The sequence below is a fragment of the Strigops habroptila genome, chromosome 6, assembly GCF_004027225.2.
Source record: "Strigops habroptila isolate Jane chromosome 6, bStrHab1.2.pri, whole genome shotgun sequence".
Taxonomy (NCBI): domain Eukaryota; kingdom Metazoa; phylum Chordata; class Aves; order Psittaciformes; family Psittacidae; genus Strigops; species Strigops habroptila.
The window spans coordinates 61627914-61647308 of NC_044282.2; the positions used below are offsets into that span (position 1 = coordinate 61627914).

Genomic DNA, 19395 nt, shown 5'->3' on the forward strand with positions numbered 1-19395 from the left:
CAGTCTGTCTCCACACGAGAGGTGCTCCAGCCCTCGGAGCATCTTCGTGGGCTCCTCTGGACTCACTCCAACAGCTCCACATCCTTCTTATGTTGTTGCCCCAGAGCTGGATGCAGGACTGCAGGGGGGGTCTCACCAGAGCAGAGCAGAGGGGGAGAATCCCCTCCCTCGACCTGCTGGTCACGCTGCTGGTGATGCAGCCCAGGACACGGTTGGTTTCTGGGCTCAAGCACACGCTGAAGCTGGGTCATGCTGAGCTTCTCACTGACCAACACCCCCAAGTCCTTCTCCTCAGGGCTGCTCTCAATCCAGTCTCCCCCAGCCTCTATTTGTGCCTGGGACTGCCCTGACCCTCTCTCCTTCAAACTCAGTAAACCAAGTTTGAACCTCTCTCCTTCAGACTTATGCCTGTTACCTCGGGTCCTCCCACCACACACCGCTGCAAGGACAAAACCTCTTGGAGGTTGTGGGGCTGCTGTCTGCACCCCAAACCCCTTCCTTTCCCAGCTGAAGGAGCCCCTTCCCTCACCTCTCTTTCCCACGGGCACCCTCAAACACTCTGCTCCCTGCACCACGCCCGGCCCCAGCTCCCCCGTGCTCCCCAGGAGCCCGCAGGTCTCCAGGCACCTCTCACTGACCGACTTTTACCCATTCCTCAGGAAAACCTCCCCTCACGCCGACACTTTGCTACCACCTAGCGCTGACGGGCCGCCATGGAGCGGGGAGCTCAGGGGGAACTCGGTCGCCGCCATCCCGCCAAACGCTGATCATTTCAATGAGGGACACTCGACACCGGTCACGACACGGAGGAGCCGCAGGGAGGTGTCGCGATACGGAGGGTCCCACACTTATGGGTCCCCCCCGGGACCGGCGACGCCCCAGCGGGTCCCCCCCACAGCGCCCCCAGCGGCTGGCGGGGGCACCCCTCACCGCCCGCCGCCCTCATGTCGCTTTCTGGCAGCGCGGCTGGAGGTGCGGCGTTTTCGCGACGGAGCGGGGCGGTGTCGCTTGACGGCAGGAGCCGGTGGCCTGGCTTGTGAGGGGAGCGGCTGAGGCGGAGGGGGCACCATGAGGCAGAAAAGGAAAGGTACCGGCGTGTGCGGGACCGGGGTGCCCGGGGCGTGTGCGGGGCGGCTCCTGCCCCTCTCCCAGCAGCTGGGGGCGGTGGGGCAGGGCTTTGCCGCCTCCCCCGGCCTTGTTCCTGTGCGGGAGGGGGCTGTGGGGCAGCGCTTCACCGTGTGTTTGGGCATGGCGGGGGGGGGGGGCTGTGGGGCTCCTCACGGTTCCTCTGGCTCTGTGGCGGTGGTGTTGTGGGGGTACCAGCTCCGTTAGCGCTGTGCGGGAGTGCGGAGCGGGAGAACTAGGCACGGTCTTGCGCTGCCCCCTCCGTGCTCTGGTGGAGGAGGGTGGAGGGTCAGCCCCGACCTTGCTGTTGAATCGGGCGCTGTGTGTGCGAGGCAGAGTCACCTGAGAAGGACCTGGGCGTATTGGTAGATAAGTTGACTATAAGCTGGCAGCGTGCCCGTGCAGCCAGGAGGGACAATAGTATTTTGGGGTGCATCGGGAGAAGTGTGGCCAGCAGGTCGAGGGGGGTGATCCTGCCCCTCTGTTTGACACTAGTGAGGCCACACCTGGAGTGCTGTGTCCAGTGCTGGGCTTCTCAGTACAAGAAAGAAAAGGAGCTGCTGGAGAAGGTCCAGCAGAGCCCACAAGGATGATCAGGGGTCTGAAGCGTGTCTCCTGTGAGGAGAGATGGCAGGAGCTACACCTGGTTAGTCTAGAGAAGAGAAGACTGAGAGGGGCATCTCATTAACGCGTGTAAATATCCCAAAGGTGGGTGCCAAGAGCATGGTGCCAGAGTCTTTTCAGTGGTGCCCAGCGACAGGACAAGGAGCAGTGGCCCTAAACTAAAACACAAGAAGTTTCACCTCAACGTGAGGAAGAACTTCTTCAAATGATGGTGGCAGAGCCCTGAGCAGGCTGCCCAGGGGGTTGTGGAGTCTCCTCCCTCTCTGGAGACATTCAAAACCCACCAGATGTGGTCCTGTGTAACCTGCTCTAGGAGGCCCTGCCTTGGAAGGGGAGTTGGACTAGATGATCTCCAGAGGTCCCTTCCAACCATAATGATTCTGTGATTCCTTTGCACTCATGTGAGTGCTCAGGGGTTTGCCTGGCTTCTGTCCTAGAAGTGAAAGAGTCAGTGATATGAGGTGGTGACAGTCATTTGTTTGGGGAAAGCTGCAGATCAGGAGTGACATGCAGTGGCAAAATTGCCCTTGAGAGCAGTAATTGTAGGAAATATTAAACATTAATTGCAGAGCTGGTGTGCCTTGGTTGCCACAAGCAGGGAGAACGCTCTGGCTGTACACACAGTTTGTTTTGTTCTCATTGCAGGAGACCTCAGCCATGCAGAGCTGATGATGATGACGATCGCTGACATCATAAAGCAGTTAATTGAGGCTCATGAGCAGGGAAATTATGTGAATCTGAACAAGTAAGTCCCTGGGATGATGCTGAAGAGCTGGTCCACCAGTGATTAATGTGTCCTGTGTCATGTTCAGGCTTTATTTTAAAATGCTTTATTTTCACTACTGTCATTTCTCTTACTGTTACCTGGTAATAGAAGACACCAAGATTTGTAAATTCGGTGGTGATTTGCTACTTCACAGTCAATGCTCAGAGTACAAAATAGGTTGTATTAGTGAAAAACCCTAAGAAACTCATCCATGGCTTTTTGTGTTTCCATCTGCGTTCATCCTTTGGGAGTCCCAAAGTCAGTTCCATCAGAGGAAGGAGAGAATAATATAGGAATAAAGTTAAAATCAGATTTTCTTGGCCATGTGTATAAATGATGTTGTTACTTAGAGAAAGTTCTTTCTTCCTGACATACGTGCAGTAATAAACCTGAATTTGTCCTGCCATTTCCATTTTATTTACATGATATAATTGCAACCTTTTTCTGATGCTGGAAGTGACTGACATGAATGTGTTAGAAATGAACTCAGCTTAAAATCTGTGTGTGGAGGGGTTAATCACGTGGAAGACATGAAAAGAGTTAAATCACTGAAAATGCGCAAGCCAGAATCTATTGGCTGCTTTCACAATGCTTCAATAAAACCATATTTAGAAGAAAAATATACAGAAACTGAAAACATTGGCAGTTGTGTATCAACTTTAATTGGAGTTAATTTTTGGTATCTTAATGCAGCTGTTGCAAGAAATGACTGTATGCTTTTTAAATAATTTATCTGGAAAGGCAAACTGAGAGAACCTACATAGATCTCCAGGTAACTGAACAGCAACACAATGGCACTGCTGTGGCATATGGGTGTATAAGTCAGAATGGAGCTGTTAATTTGAGGTATTTCTGCTTTCAGGCTGAAAACCAAGATGTCAGCAAAGTACGGCCTTTCAGCACAGCCACGTCTGGTTGACATCATTGCTGCTGTTCCACCACAGTACCGCAAGGTGCTGGTGCCAAAGCTGAAGGCCAAGCCTATAAGGACTGCTAGCGGGGTAAGCTCGTGCATTGCTCTCGCCATCCTCCCCTGCTCTCATCAGTAAATTGTGTTTAATTGCTTTCAAAGACGTGGATATTGAATGTCCAGAAGCTTTAATATGGACGCACCGGCTGCATTGCCGCCTTCCAGGTTGACTTCTCTGTGATGTTGTGCCTACAGGGCTATTGCTTTCAAAATACTTGGGAGAAGGTAAAGAGGAAATATGGGGATCTTTTTTCAGACCACCGTGTCTTGCTTTTTAGTTGTGTAGAAAAAGTGCAGCTTAACCTGCAGGCCCTCGCAGTGAACATACGTAAAATGTATTAATGCGAGTCCAGAGGAGGCCACGAAGATGCTCCGAGGGCTGGAGCACCTCTCGTGTGGAGACAGACTGAGAGAGCTGGGCTTCTTCAGCCTGGAGAAGAGAAGGCTCCAGGGAGACCTTAGAGCAGCTTCCAGTGCCTAAAGGGGCTGACAAGAAAGCTGGAGAGGAGCTTTGGACAAGGGCGTGTAGGGACAGGACAAGGGGGAATGGCTTTAACCTGACAGAGGAGAGACTGAGATGAGATCTGAGGAAGAAGTTGTTCCCTGTGAGGGTGCTGAGGCCCTGGCACAGGTTGCCCAGAGAAGCTGTGGCTGCCCCATCCCTGGCAGTGTTCAAGGCCAGGTTGGACGGGGCTTGGAGCAACCTGCTCTAGTGGAAGGTGTCCCTGTCCATGGCAGGGGGTTGGAACTTGATGGTCTTTAAGGTCTCTTCCAACCCAAACCATTCTGTGATTGTATGATTAAATATTAGTATTTAACCTGTATTAGTACTAAATATCTGTATTTTACCTGTTTCTTTGAAAGATACTTCAGGCTGAAAACAGTAATAAAAGTACAGCTAACATTCAGCTGTGTGTTTTTAAGTTTCCATACTGTGTGTATGGCATGCCTAAAGTGAACAAAAAAACCACCCAAGAACCTAGAAACCCAAATCCAGGAAGTGTTCAATTTTTATAACTGGGAAAGAAACCAACAACCAAACAACAACAACAAAAAAAACAACCATCAAACAAAAAAACCCATAACCAAAAAACCCAAACAAAACCACAAAAATCTCTCATCCTTAAAAAAACCCCAAACACTTCTTTCATATCTTCTTTCTATAGAATATTTTATTAAACTCTTACTTCAACCAGGATTTCTGAAAACAGGAAATGAGGTGTTCTACTTTGGGTGCCCCAAATTAAGAGGATCTTAGTGTGTCTGTTTCTTCTTCCCTCTGGTTCTTTTTTAATGAAGGAAGATGGAATCTGGCATTAGGCTTGCATTTAGTGTATGAAGAGCAGTTGTGAGATCAGACAGGGAAAAAAGGCTTGGCTCAGTTAGGTGGAGGGAGGGAGCTCTTTTTGTTATCGTTGGTTTATATCTTTGCGTTTCTCTTAATCTCTTCCCCATTTTCATCTTCGGGTGGTGTTTGGTGTGCTTGCTGGCACACTCTTACCCTTTTAGGTGCACATTAGATGGGCCTAGTGAATACCTGAATGTCTTGTGTCATCTTTTCACCAAGGTGGTCAAGCAGATTCGCTATAAGACAGCTGGTTCTTTCCAATAGACTGCCAGTTTATTCTGAATCATGAAAATATTAAATAATAGGATTCCTGCTCCTTTACGTATTTGTTATCTCATTCAAGAGTTAACACACAGGTATTCTAGGTGGCAGACTAAGCAGAAAACATCTTTAAATAGTCTCTAACAGATGCACATGTATACGTAGCCTTCCAAGTCAATTCAGCAGCAATTGCCATAATTTCTCTCCTCTCTAACTTTTCTTCTTACAGATTGCTGTCGTAGCTGTGATGTGTAAACCACACAGGTGTCCGCACATTAATTTCACAGGCAACATATGTGTGTAAGTATGACAGCGTAGATGACCTAAGAGAACTGTTTTCATAGAATCACAGACTGGTTTGGGTTGGAAGGGACCTTAAAGCTCATCCAGTTCCAAACCCCTGCCACAGGCAGGGACACCTTCCACTAGCACAGGTTGCTCCAAGCCCCGTCCAACCTGGGCTTGAACACTGCCAGGGATGGGGCAGCCACAGCTTCTCTGGGCACCCTGTGCCAGGGCCTCACCACCCTCACAGGGAGCAACTTCTGCCTAAGATCTCATCTAAACCTCCTCTCTGTCAGTTTAAAGCCATTCCCCCTTGTCCTGTCCCTACAGACCCTTGTCAAAAGCCCCGCTCCAGCTTTCTTGTTGACCCGTTTAGGCACTGGAAGCTGCCCTAAGGTCTCCCTGGAGCCTTCTCTTCTCCAGGTTGCACAACCCCAGCTCTCTGTCTGTCTTACAGTATTTCTGCATAAATCTACTATTGCAGCAGCATTGTATTGGAGACAGGCTTACTTCCTGCACAAGCGCAGAGTTGCAGATTGCTGATACCTGCATATTACTCTAAAAAGTCTACTGTTTTCAGTTTTTCCTCATGGAGGAGACCTTTTTCCTTCATGGGCTAAATGTTAGTAGAATACAGTTTTGTGAATACAGTAACCAGGAGAATATATTAGCGATCAAATGTAAGTTGTATGACTGTGTCAGGGCATGCCAGAGTTACTGTGCACATGACTGGGTACGTAAGCAGATTGGAGAAGCCCATTGCAGAAAAGAAACCAGGCTCAATCTGACAAGTTTGAAAACTGCTGAACTGAGACCCACCTGAGGAGGTGCAGGTGGTGTCTGCAAAAACTTGCTTGGTGTGACAGCCTGGCTCTGCCTGGCTCTGGAGTGAAACGAGAGCACAGATGGAGGGGAAGGCCTCCAGCTGCCAAGAGCTTGTGGTGTTAAGGGAATAGCATTGGAGTTTTATTTGAATTGAGAAACCCAAGCTGGCTTTACCTTGAAGTATGTTACCTCCATTTGACTTAAGAGTCTGCACATCTGTAATCACAGCTGTTTTTTTTCTAACCATATCAGTTCATTTATTTCAAAACATTGCCTGTTTCCTGCCTTGTCACTCCCAAAACATCTCTATCTCTCTACCAGCTGCCTGATGCAGAGTGAGCTGGCTCTGCTCTTGCTCTTGTATGAGCCGCTATTCTGTCTGAGATGTTCCAGGTAATTACGTGTATGAAATGCCTTCAATTGGATTGCACAACTTTTGCCGGCAAATTAATTTGGCCCCGGTAATTTGGTAATTAATTTTGTAATGATGACAGATGACTTGGGTTGAGTTTGCAGGGCAGGCACCGAGGAAACTCATCCATTATACTGTGAGGCAAATGTGTCCGATTTGACTGAGATGGCATTATCTCGGGGTCTGTGCATTGAGATCTGCACCATGAGTTGCAGTACTCTGACTGCTGTTACCCTTTCTGTTGGGGGTGCTCAGTGCCTGCAACTAAAATAGAAGGGGCTGTCAACAGTCCTGCATAGGGTTGTGTTGGGTTCCAGAATGGCTGTAGATTGGTCATTAATACCACAGTCCTCAAAAGCGAGTTAAGGACCCTGCAGAATAAGTTTATATTCCTTTTAATTACTCTCTGCTGTGTACCATTCCCCTACTGGCCAGCAGTTGTGCTGTGGTTAGCTGCAAGTCTGTCTTGCTGTGTCACAGAATGAGTTGCAAACAAGCCTCTAGATGCAGAAACTAATTTAATACCAAGTCACCATACAGGCTGTATTGTTCTGAAGTAGTCTTAGAAGGCTGTATTCATTAAATAGCATGTTCCTAAGTTCAGAAAACAAATGTAAATGAGTATTCTCACAATTGAGATATTTAAATTCTATAAGAGGATGATATGTTTATTTTCTGCTTTTCTATGCCAAAGGAAAATTGTATTTTAGATCCAATGAGATGATGTTCTTGATACAATGATGAAAAATACTTACATTGTTTATGATTGTAAAACTACTTTTTAAAATCTAATAGTTCATGGATAACTATTACTCCAAAACTCTATGGCAGCTTGCTTAAACAATGCCATGTTCCAGAAATAGGTTCACAGGACACTTTGCTTCTAGTAAGTCTTATCAAGTTGTTTTACGTGGATGTAGTCGTTTGCCATCTCTGAACTGTTCTCATTAAACGAAACAACTGTTTTGTACTGTATGCTTATCATTTGTAAACAGACAGGCTCAGTTACTCTCAACTCACAGAATCACTCTCTCCAGCATCTGCATTTGGATCTATACCTGTATTTACATCAGATGATGCAGAAACACACGAATTCATTCATTCATCCCATGCTCTGAGCCGTGATCTGTGGTTCTATGATTTGTATTCCTGTGTGTTTCTGATGAGAGCTGGGGCAGTAAGAGCAGTGTTTGCTCAGCCTGCACCTTCTCATGTACCTGTACCTCAGGCAGATTAAGTCATTGCAACTGTATGAGCTTGATGCCTGTTTTCTGTCTTTTTATATTTGCAGATACTGCCCGGGTGGACCCGATTCTGATTTTGAATATTCAACACAGTCTTACACTGGATATGAGGTATTACTTTGGTTTGCTGTAACACCTTGCCTACGCTCACTATAAACTTGGGTTTGGCTGCTCTTTGTTTCTGCAAATTCACTTGTGCTGCAAGAATAAAAACCAGAAGTAGGCTTCATGAACTTTGAGATCTAAAACAGCTCAACTATAGGATTGGAAATTCCTCTCAATTATTGTAGCAGTTGCTTCCTTCTCCTCACCTTCTGCTGTTTATACTGTTATACATGCAGGAGTGAGCAGCCCGTGATTCCAAGCAGGGCAAGTGCAGCATCTTGGCTGTACCCTGTGACTTCCTGATGTGGAAACTGCTGTTAATGTGAATCTCCAGCTGTGGAAAGCGATCAGTGAGTGCGAGCAGTTGGAGGTGACATTGCTGTCTCCCATGGGACACTGCTGTGTGCAGTTTGTTGAAATGAATGCTGGCTGTGATTCCTACAGAAGTTACCAATCTGTGTCAAAATTTTCCTGACTGAACAGTCCAGCAGAACTGTATGGATTTACTTATGGCTCCCTATGGATTTAAGGGAAAGATACAGAGAAGACAGAGCCAGACTTCTCCTCAGAGCTGCCCAGTGGAAAGACGAGAGGCAACAAACATGAGTTAGAATGTGGAAAATTATGCCTTAATATAAGAATGTTTTAACATGACAGTTGTCAATCACTTGAATAGGGATTTATCTGAAGAGGTCTTGGGATCTCTGTTCTTAAAGATAATCAAGCACTGACTGGACAGAGCCCTGAGCATCCTGTCCTAAGTGGACCTGCTTTCAGTCCTGTCCAACCTACAGGACCCTGCAGATTAACAAAGGTTAAGCTCTGGAAAAAGAGCTATTTAGCTGTTAGTGCATCTGAAATTACATTAATGCTCTGTATCTGCAGTGATATATCACTAAATATACGTATTTCCAACATAGTGCGCTCCCATTGTCTGGAGAAAGTTTAGGAGCAGCAGATCTTGTGACTAAGTTATTGTGACTGGTTTTAACAGAACAACTCATAGCTATAGTACAGATGTAAAGTAACAAAATGAGGTAAAATACAAACTGGATTTGGTAAACGGTGATCCAGCATCCTTATAGTTACAGATTTTGTCTGCTGTTAATCCAGTTCTCAGTGACTTGAAACTTGTTCTATTAGTGCAAAGTAGGAAAATCTGTGTATATGTAAATGCTTTGTAATTCCTGTTGGTTTGGATACACTGTATTCATTTGTTTAGTACTAACAGCATGTGGGAGTTGTGCATGATTAAGAGTCCTCATCATTTAGAGCTTTTAATATAACATGAATGAAATGCTGAACAAATCCAGGATACACAAGGTACTTGAAAACCTTATCTTAGAGTATTATTAATACGCTTACATCAGTAATAATACAGAAAGTAAGTCGTTAGGGATTTGAGTTGAAAGAGTATGTTTATCTTAAAGAATATTTAAAGTTGAGACTGAGCTCTAGGGGACACTGCTTGGATAACCTGTGCCAGTGAAGTGAAACTAAAATGAATGGGGTGGAAGAAGTGGTATTTTGAAACCCATTTTGTTTGTGGTGTTTGCAGTATCTCTAGTGAATCACAACAGAGATGCTTTATCCGGTTGTAATGCACTAAAAATTAGAAAACCTGTGTCATTTTTATGTCATGTTACCATCTCAGCACAAGTGTGTTTCATTATCATTTTAAAAAGTGGAAGGAGCCAAGTTTGTATTTACAATTGGATGGACTCTTTGGCTGCGAGTTTCAAGAGTTTAGGGTCAGCTAGGATTTGAAGAGTTCAGCATCCGTTTCAATGCTGAAAGTTTTCTTTTATTCTTCCCACCATTCGTTTTTTGTTTTTCTTTTTTTTTTTTAAAAAAAAAGCTTACAAACTGACTCTCCCTCCGTTTTTTAGCCAACGTCCATGAGAGCGATTCGAGCCAGATATGACCCCTATCTCCAGACAAGGCACAGAGTGGAACAGGTAAATTTTTACCATGAAAGGGGGATGCATCGTGGTTGTGAGGAAAATAGTGAGAATGCTTCTAATCACCTCAACTGTTGGGCTGGAAGGGTTGTGATTAGCAGCACTAAGTGCAGCTGGAAGCCGGGTATAACCCAGCTGTCAATATTGGGGCCACTAGTGTTTAATGTGTCAATGTCTCTGCGTTAATGACGGGGATGTTGGGACAGAGCACATTGTCAGCAAGTTTGTTGGTGATACAGAACTGGGAGGAGTGGATGGTAGACCAGAGGATTGTGCTGCTGTTCAGGGAGACCTGGACAGGCTGGAGAAATGGGCTGGCAGGAACCTCTTGAAGTTGAACAAAAGGAAATGCCAAACCCCAGGCGCCAGTACATGCTGGGGACTCACCAGCTGGAAAGCAGCTTGATGGGAAAGGACCTGAGGATACTGGCAGACATCAAGTTGACCATGAGCAGCATTGTACCCTTGAGGCAAAGACAGCCACCAGCCTTAGAAGGAGTGTTGCCAACACATCAAGGGAGGAGATGCTTCCTTTTGCCTCAACACTGCTGAGGTTCCACCTGGAGAGTTGTGTCCAGTTCTGGGCTTCCTGGAAGACAACAGACTTGAACATACTGGAGGAAGTCTAGCAAAAGGCCACTAAGGTGATGGACGGACTGGAGCAAATGAAGAGATGCCGAGAGCCCCAGGACTGTTCAGGCTAGGGAAGAGGAGGCTTGGGGGAGTCTTGCTAATGTGTGTAAATACGTGGTGGTAGGCTGTAAAGAAGACGGAGCCAGGCCCTTCTCAGTGGTGCCTAGTGACAGAACATGATGCAGTGGCCACAAATTGAAATGTGAGAAACTCCATTTGAACATCAGGAAACAGTTTTTAGCTGTGAGAGTGACTGAGCACTGGACCAGGTTGCCTGGAGAGGTTGTGCAGTCTCCATCCTTTGAGACACTCAAAGCCTGTTTGGGTGCAGTGCTGAACAAACTGCTGTAGCTGATACTGCTTTGAGAAGAGAGATAAGACTGGGTGATCTCCAGAGGCCCCCTCCAGCCTCAACTTCCTCATGATTCTGTAATTCTACATTAGCCTGACTTGATCCTCACAGAATATTATTTTTACACCTTTTAACTGTCTGTCATTTCCATTAGATGAAAGACAAATTTTGAACCTCTTGTTAAGATCTTACCAGTTGTGAACAATACCTTGTTTCTAATAGGAGATCCTACTACAATAAACACTACTGAACTTCTGTGGCAGTTGCTAGTTCTTGGTAATTGCTGACAGTTGGAGAATTTAGTACTCAAATAGTGGCTTTCGTACCAAAATGGTTTATGGGGGTCTTTTCTGGAGAGTTAGAAGATCTGAAGAGTTTCTTAATCCTGCTCTGCTTTGACTGGTTTCCGGTTTATCTCCAAACCCATTGGAAAGTTCTCCATGGATTCAGTGTAGTCCTCCATTCCCTCAAGTTTGTAAGGAAGTTAGTTCTACAGGGATTGAAGCAGATGAAAGGAAACTTCTGTCAGTCATATCTCAGCTAGCTTCAAACTGGAACCAGTGTAATTCTGTCAGCAAGAGGCTAGGTTCAAATGATTCTGCTTTGTCAAGAAAACCTGTTATGCAGGGCTCAGTGTCTACTCTGTTCTGCAGTAGAAAGATAACTTCGAGGGTTATATTTTGGGGAGGGTTTATAAGAAGTCTTTACAAAAGTGTTAGTAGTTTGTCATTGCTAAAAGATACCGCAACTAAAGAAGGAAACACGGGGTAAGAATGTCAGGGTTTTCAGCGAAGTCTTCTAAAAAAGTCCCTGTTTAATTTTTCCCTGGTACTTTCAATTTCACAGCTGAAGCAGTTGGGCCACAGTGTGGATAAAGTGGAGTTTATTGTGATGGGTGGCACATTCATGGCCCTGCCTGAAGACTACCGCGATTACTTCATCAGAAACCTTCATGATGCCTTGTCAGGTCACACTTCCAATAACGTTGCAGAGGCCGTCAGGTAAGCATCTTGGGTTCCCTTCATGTAGTGGTTTAAAAGTGATCTTTAACTGGTGTAAGAACAAAAGATACTGACAGCAAAACTTTTTTAATGTTTATCCAAATACATATTTATGCACTGAATATTTATAGCTCAACTTGCAGCCTTGCTCTGTGTACGCAGAGCACCACGAGAAGATAGGGCCACATTTTATCTGTTTTCTCATGTAGGAAATGCTAAACTGCTTGTGGTTTCTTGGCATATCATCTAGACTTCCACCTTTTATGCCTCTTCACCTTGATTTGGTGTTGTGACGAATCACATTGCCATGGGATTTATTGCCTTTAGCTGGGAAGGGAAACTGATCCTGCCTTGGAGGGAGGCCAGACGTCAGCTCCCGCAAAGGAATGACTCACCCCTGAGAGCGTCAGTGCTCAGGAGCTCCGAGCCCCTTGCAGCATCAATCGCAGTTACCCTTGCAGTATTTCAGTGTGACAGGGAGATGCTCATCTCATTTTACAGCAGAGGAACTGAAAATCAGAGGCTGATTTATGTATGTGTGCTTTGGGTCATTGAATACCTAACTTTTCAGTGCATTTTGCAGTGTAAAACTGAGAAGAAAAAGGAGAGATTTGACGTTTTGGAGCTGTTAAAACTAGGTGAGCGTCCTTACTGGCAGTTTTAGTTTGCTTGTCATTGTTCAGTCAGGTGGATTTTCCTTGATATCATTATCATCTACTAAAGAAAGTGGTTTTAAAAGTAAGTAGGAGTAGCCCATGCCTGGTAGCTTGATGTCTTTGTATTTGAAAGCTGTAATTTCATTTGCTTTTCCTCTGGAGGGCAGCAAACACTTCTGCTGGTTTTCTTTGGGTTTTGGTTTTTTTCCTTGTCATTCAAAGACCAGACAAAAAGTGCTGTGCTGCTCTTCCCGGGTGGATTTTATCAGGATAAAATAATGAGTGAGTTGGGAAAAGAATTGCTTTTCTTTTGCCCTCGTGCCAGACTGTGAGCACTGAAGGACACAGCTCATCATGGAAGAGGGGTGGTGTTTGCACGTTGTCTATTCAAATTTATGCTGTCCTTGTACATACATCAGGTGGTTCAGGACGTGGTTATTCCATATTTTGTCCACTGGTGGTGTTTTATTGGACTTAAAAGTGTGTTTCGAGTAGCCTGGCTATTGCTCTGCAGATGATTGAGGAAGCTATTTACGACACAGACTGTGCAACCAAATAATTTTAAGTGCATACCAAAAAGAAGTGGCTCTGAAGTCAGTGTGCTGCCTTGCAAGCGCGCAGATCAAGCAATGTGGGAAAACCTGCACTAACAGTGTGTGGGTTTTTCCAGCAGATAAATAAAGGTTTATATTTTTAACATAAAGTTCATGTTAAATGCTTAGTAAATGGAGGTATGTGGGAGTTATTCAAGTTGCACTTCCTAAATATTCTAGAGGCGAGGAAATTGGGTTCAAAATGAATCAGACGTTTTTGTGCTGCTTGCGTTTAGCTGTTGCGCTGTGTCACTGCAGTACTGTTTCGAGATGGTCAATGCTCCTTGAAATAAACATTCACGATTAAGTTTATTTCTCTTCATACATGACGATTCAGCCCTTCTCCCCTACTACTTCCATCAACAGAGGCCATGCTACATGGGGAATACTGACAGTATTTTACTTGTTTTATATTGTGGACATGGCATTCAACAGTAACCTGGGAGCTGGTCTCTATGACCCCTTACTTTGAATGGGTTTATGGTAGTCATGAAGTTTTTCTTCCTTTTGCAGATCATTACTTATTTTTAGATTTTGTACAATGATTCTCTAATGGGAAAAAAGACCTTGAGCCAGGATGCTTGTTTGAAAGCCCTTCTGAATATGACCTTTGATTAAGCCAGTGGAGCATCTATCTATATACATGACAGTCCCATCTTACTGTGAACACAGTTTTTTCCCCTTTTGTCCAGTCATTTCTTTGTCCTAAACCTGAGGTCTCTTTCTATGTCCAGCGCTGTCTTCCCAGCGTCAGTGACATGCTGACCTGTACGATGTGACTTGTGCAGCACTGAAGGGCTCATTAATCTGGTGTCCTCCTCCTGGTGTAATTTTGAATCGTCTTCATATAATACTTTGTCTTGATCAGTGCACTGCAGCTTCTGGTCCTAGTTAATCTGATAAAAAGGATGTGATTCTGTGCAGTTTCAAGCAGTACAGTACGACCGCTGCCTGCCAGGGAGGTGTATGCTATTTCTCACCAGGAACCGGCACTGCAAGGCTAACTAAAGAAATAAATCCTCAAACTCTGCTGGTTGTTGGACTCTAGTGGATATTCTGAGTGGGCTTCTTGCTTTCTTGCAGAGACAGGATCTTATGTTAAATCCAGCATCGTGGTAAATCACACAGCTGCAAACCCAGCTGTGCCTGTATGAGAGAAATGATGTGGGACTGGGAGTGATTGGTCTGGGGGAAGTGGGGCACTGCTCTAGTCAGCTGCTGCTGAATAAATGAGACTGAAACTCTGTCAGTGGAGAGAGCAGGATCCTCATGGGATGGCTCAGAGCATCTAAGCTACGTTGTTGCTTTAATCTGCTTCAAGGTAAACTGGGCAACTGACTTGGCAGTGTGAAGAACTCCGCATATACCTCTATGTATAAAGCAGGAGGAGGTCCTTTTTGCATGAGTTAAGATTTTGATTTTTATGGATGCATGGACAGGACATGAGTCACATGAGTGACTGTATTTCCATACATGAACTCACAGAATGATGGAAGTTGGAAGAGACCACCCAAGGTGATCTACTCTGGCCTTCCTGCTCAAGCAGGGTCACCTAGAGCGCATTGCTCAGGAAAATCCAAACCAACACCAACCAAATGTGTGATTGCTTAAAAAAAGATGAATAGAGAAACTGCTCAGCTTTCATAGCAACCCCATTGCGAGTGGAGAAAAGAAATGACATCTCTGAGCAAGTGTTGCTGGTGTTTAATATTTCTGTAGCACCTCCCTATTGAGGTAATAAACACTTTTTAGACTATTCAGACAGAAGTCTTTGCTTGAGGTGCTTTGGTATGCTTGAGAAATAAGTTGGCCAAGTAAAGAATGGCAGAGCCAGAGGGGACCTTTGTGTGCAATAAGATTGAGAAGTTTTAATTTTTAACTGCTGAGAGCACCACTTAGGAGATTTCAGTGCACTTCTGGATGCCTGTCAAGCAGGGTTTTGGACTTTGTGAGGAGGAGATCTGTAATTAGTGTAAAAGAATCACAGTAAGACATTATAAGACAGATTTTTCGTTACATACTCTACAGAAATACATCTCTCTCTGGGAGTTGTTCCCATCAAGCCAATGTGTTGACTAGATTGCGGCTGCCTTTGCTCTTTTGTGAGGACAATGAACCAAGAAGGTGTAAAATGCACATGCAAATGAGGATTGCTGCTCCCCATCATTTTGCTCCTCTCACCTGACCCATGAGTCATTAGAGGTGCTGGGCATATTTAACTGCAGCCATGACTCACCACTTAACTCCCAGGGCTGAGCAGCTCTTCTCTGAGCCAGGATCTGACTTTTAATTAGTGAATGAGGCCAAAGGAGAACTTTCCTGTGTTGAGAATACCTAAAGGGACCCACAAGAAAGATGGAGAGGAACTTTTTACAAGGGCATGTAGGGACAGGACAAGGGAGAATGGCTTTAACCTGACAGAGGGGAGATTTAGATTAGAAATTAGGCAGAAGTTGTTCCCTGTGAGGGTGGTGAGGTGCTGGCACAGGGTGCCCAGAGAAGCTGTGGCTGCCCCATCCCTGGCAGTGTTCAAGGCCAGGTTGGACGGGGCTTGGAGCAACCTGCTCTAGTGGAAGGTGTCCCTACCCCTAGCAGGGGGTTGGAACTGGATGAGCTTTAAGGTCCCTTCCAACCCAAACCATGCTATGATTCTAAGAGAAAGGCAGGTGTCAGAAAGGTCCCCCTGGGCTGTACACCCGAGCAGAACCTTGGACTGCAGCATCAAGCCTGGCTTCTCTTAGGGTATTTAAAAATGGACAGAAATTATTTTTTTTAATGTATTTTAACAGTATCGTGTTGGCTGATGTTCCATCTGGTTGTAAATCACATTGTTAATGGCAAAGTAAGAAGGGGATAAAATTGCTGGAACCGTATGTTCTGCAATTGTGGTGTACCTGATATTTCTGTGACAATATTCAGGTGCGTGGCTGACATCGTAACTATTTCCATAATAGGTCCATAATCCAAGACTGGTTTAGCTTTACATCACTCATCAGTCAGTAGTCTCTTAAGAAGTTCATTTTCCACCTGCATCACGCGTTGAAGCCCAGAACTTGCAGAAGTGAGTACCATTGACCACGTTTGATTCCTCGTGGAGAATTTGCAGCTCCTAATACCAGACGCTGCCACGAGACTGCCTTTTTCTTAGGCTTATCATGGATCATTTTTGCTAAGTGTCCTTTTGTGTTCCCAGCATTAGCTGTGTCTTCTGCTGAGTGGGTGAGCAGGCAGCAATGCTTTCCACTGCCACAAACATTTTCGTTATGCACGAGGAAATCTCCTTTAAGTATCCCAAAGCCATATTGATCTTTTGGCAAGCGGTAAGGAGTTAGAACCAGCTACTTCAGAGCCTTTGCTGAAAGAGAAGACACAGGTTTTAAATAACCACTGCTTAGGGCTGGATTATTGTGTGTACAATTTAAGAACTCTTAGTCCATCCAAGGAAGGTAAAAAATCCCGAGCACTGGCACTTTCAGCAGCAGTTGGTTTGATATGTGAAGCTCCTGATGCCTTTTAAAACCCAGCTGGAAATCACTCTTCTCGAAGACACCAGATCAGAGCAACCTGTGAAAAACATGTTTGGTGAGGTTAACAGATGATGTAAGAAGGACGTGGAGCTGTTGGAATGAATCTGCAGGAGGCCATGAAGATGCTCTGAGGGCTGGAGCACCTCTGCTATGGAGACAGGCTGAGAGAGCTGGGCTTGTTCAGCCTGGAGAAGAGAAGGCTCCAGGGAGACCTTAGAGCAGCTTCCAGTGCCTAAAGGGGTTGACAAGAAAGCTGGAGAGGGGCTTTTGATGAGGGCCTGTAGGGACAGGACAAGGGGAAATGGCTTTAACCTGACAGAGGGGAGATTGAGATGAGATCTTAGGCAGAAGTTGTTCCCTGTGAGGGTGGTGAGGCGCTGGCACAGGGTGCCCAGAGAAGCTGTGGCTGCCCCATCCCTGGCAGTGTTCAAGGCCAGGCTGGACGGGGCTTGGAGCAACCTGCTCTAGTGGAAGGTGTCCCTGCCCATGGCAGGGGGTTGGAACTGGGTGAGCTTTAAGGTCTCTTTCAAGCCGAACCATTCTATGATTCTGTGATATGTGTTCTGGAAAGATCATTCTATTCTTTTTCTCAAATACCCACATTAGGTTTCATGTATCAGTTGTTTTTCTAATAGAAACTGCAGTTTCTCTGCAAGAAATAGAGCAATCATGAAGGTTGACAGTGAAGCAGCTCTTAATTTTGCTTTTCTATAGTAAGGAATAAATCTACTTTTAAAAGATTACACTTTATTTCCAAAGTTGAAGTCTGTTTTAAATTTCTCAAATAAGACTTCAGGAGTTTTGTTAGAAGATTTTGGCAGTCTGGTCTAATGGAAGGTGTCCCTGCCCATGGTAGGGGCAATGGAACTGATGATCTTTAAGGTCCCTTCCAACCCAAATCATTTTATGATACGATGGAGGTTTCTACAGGGCAAGTCCAGTTTTACTGCAGCTGTGCTGTAATTTTACCAAGATTTAGCCCATCTGCTTGACTTCGAGGGCACAGACCTGCAATGAACTTAGGTGGGGTAACAAGTGGGCATATTTGTGGCTGTGCTATTGCAGCTGGCTGTGCATCTGTATTTCACTAGCCACGCTTGTGGGTAATTCTAGTGCACTGTGAATCTCAAGAAAGGAGGTTTAAGCAAACCTGCTTTACCTTGTGAGCAGAGGCAGAGAAGATGCTCTCCTATAATTTAGGTGGCTCAATTCACATATGGTTGCTTGTTACACTAATGTATCTTAATTGTGCTTTCTGAGTACTGATTGTGACTCTAGCAAAAATATCGGAGGGCTTTGACTCACTAGCGCTAGTGATTCATGCTGGGGTGATTTAAGAGGTTACTGTTCTCCTTTTGAATACCTTGACCCTCTGCTTGAGGTTTCTCCTTCCTAAACAAGCAGCTAAACATAGCTGTCCACCCTTCAGCTGCCAGGGTTCACCCTGTGGCAAATTAATGTCATCTGGAACGTACAGCAATTTAAGAAGAATCTTTGGCTGTGGGGAGCTCAGGGTGTTAAATTGCCCCACTACAAATTGCCAGAATTTGATAGTCAGATCTCACCTTTTGACTGGCTGTAATGAGCAGGTATGTGACAGGTAGGCTCTGGAAGCTCGAGCAGCTCCAGCACAAACTGCTGTAATTGCTGTTTAAGCTCCTATTCTAGCAGTAATTTGGGGAACGGAGGTGTGTGGGTACTTAATCCCGTTCTGCATCCCCTCCTGTGCCGGCAGCAGCTTTTGGCAGGGAAGGAAGCAAATAGCGGGAGGCAGCCACACTGCAAATTGCGGTGGCTGTATCCATCAGAGCTTGTCTGTCAGATCCCTCAGGACATCTGACTGGGCAATGATTTTTCTGTGCCTCTGTGCCAGGCAGGAGATAACTGGCTGTTGTTTTAGTGCCAGATCGTTTACAACAGATTCTGCCTAAATTTCCTTTTGTTCCCAGAGATTTGGGAGCTTGTTCCTAAGTAGTTCTGGTGAAGTGGGCAGATTATCTTTGTTTCCACCTTTGGATGTGACTCAAACATGGTTCAGGAGCCATGTTTGCCATTTAAAACCTGTTTATTGGTGAGTGTTTACCTCTGAATGTCTTCGGTATGGATAACATCTTTCCAACTTGCCGAATTTGAGGAAATTTGAGGGGAGACCTTAGAACAACCTTCCAAAACCTAAGGAGGCCTACAAGAAATCTGGGGGTTGCAACCAGGTGAGCTTTAAGGTCACTTCAACCCAAACCATTCTGATTTCTAAATTTACCCAGAGCTAACTGCCCTTTGTTGGCATTCTGTTACTTTTGCATTGCGTATTTTCTACTGCAAGACCCAACTTTTAGCAGTTGAAGTGTGTGCTATTTGGAAGATGTGTAAATGAAAATCATTTTGTGAGATCCTAATCTTGTTATGGGTAGCTGTTCATCTTCTTTTGTTCCTCCTGCAGCTATGGAAAGTGATTGCCTATCCGGTTATCTGTCCTGTTCAATATTTCCACAGCATTTTCTCCTGCATGTGAAATATTCAGGTTTGTGACTGGACGTAGGTGGCTAAGGAGGGTCGATTTGAGGCAGCCATACTCGCATATTTGTGTGGATGCTGGAACCAAATATATGTTTGTCAATGGTTTACAAGGTGGTAGTGTTTATTCATAACAGAAATTTGAGCGGCATCAGATTTAGCAATATCTGTAAATGCTATTGATCCGTATTTT

At 45.2% G+C, this 19395-nt stretch overlaps 1 protein-coding gene across 2 annotated transcripts in view; it reads left to right on the forward strand.

The window, feature by feature from the left end:
• Nucleotides 1–997: 997 nt before the first annotated feature.
• Nucleotides 998–19395, forward strand: part of ELP3 (elongator acetyltransferase complex subunit 3) — a 97328-nt gene continuing 78930 nt past the window's right edge. The window contains exons 1-8 of one of the 2 annotated variants that reach the window (XM_030489674.1): nucleotides 998–1087; nucleotides 2395–2494; nucleotides 3378–3516; nucleotides 5324–5394; nucleotides 6526–6597; nucleotides 7908–7971; nucleotides 9855–9923; nucleotides 11758–11912. In XM_030489674.1, the coding sequence (XP_030345534.1) occupies nucleotides 1069–1087; nucleotides 2395–2494; nucleotides 3378–3516; nucleotides 5324–5394; nucleotides 6526–6597; nucleotides 7908–7971; nucleotides 9855–9923; nucleotides 11758–11912 (689 nt within the window). In that variant the 5' untranslated portion in view covers nucleotides 998–1068. The remainder of the gene's footprint in view (nucleotides 1088–2394; nucleotides 2495–3377; nucleotides 3517–5323; nucleotides 5395–6525; nucleotides 6598–7907; nucleotides 7972–9854; nucleotides 9924–11757; nucleotides 11913–19395) is intronic. The other variant, XM_030489675.1, reaches the window with a different exon arrangement.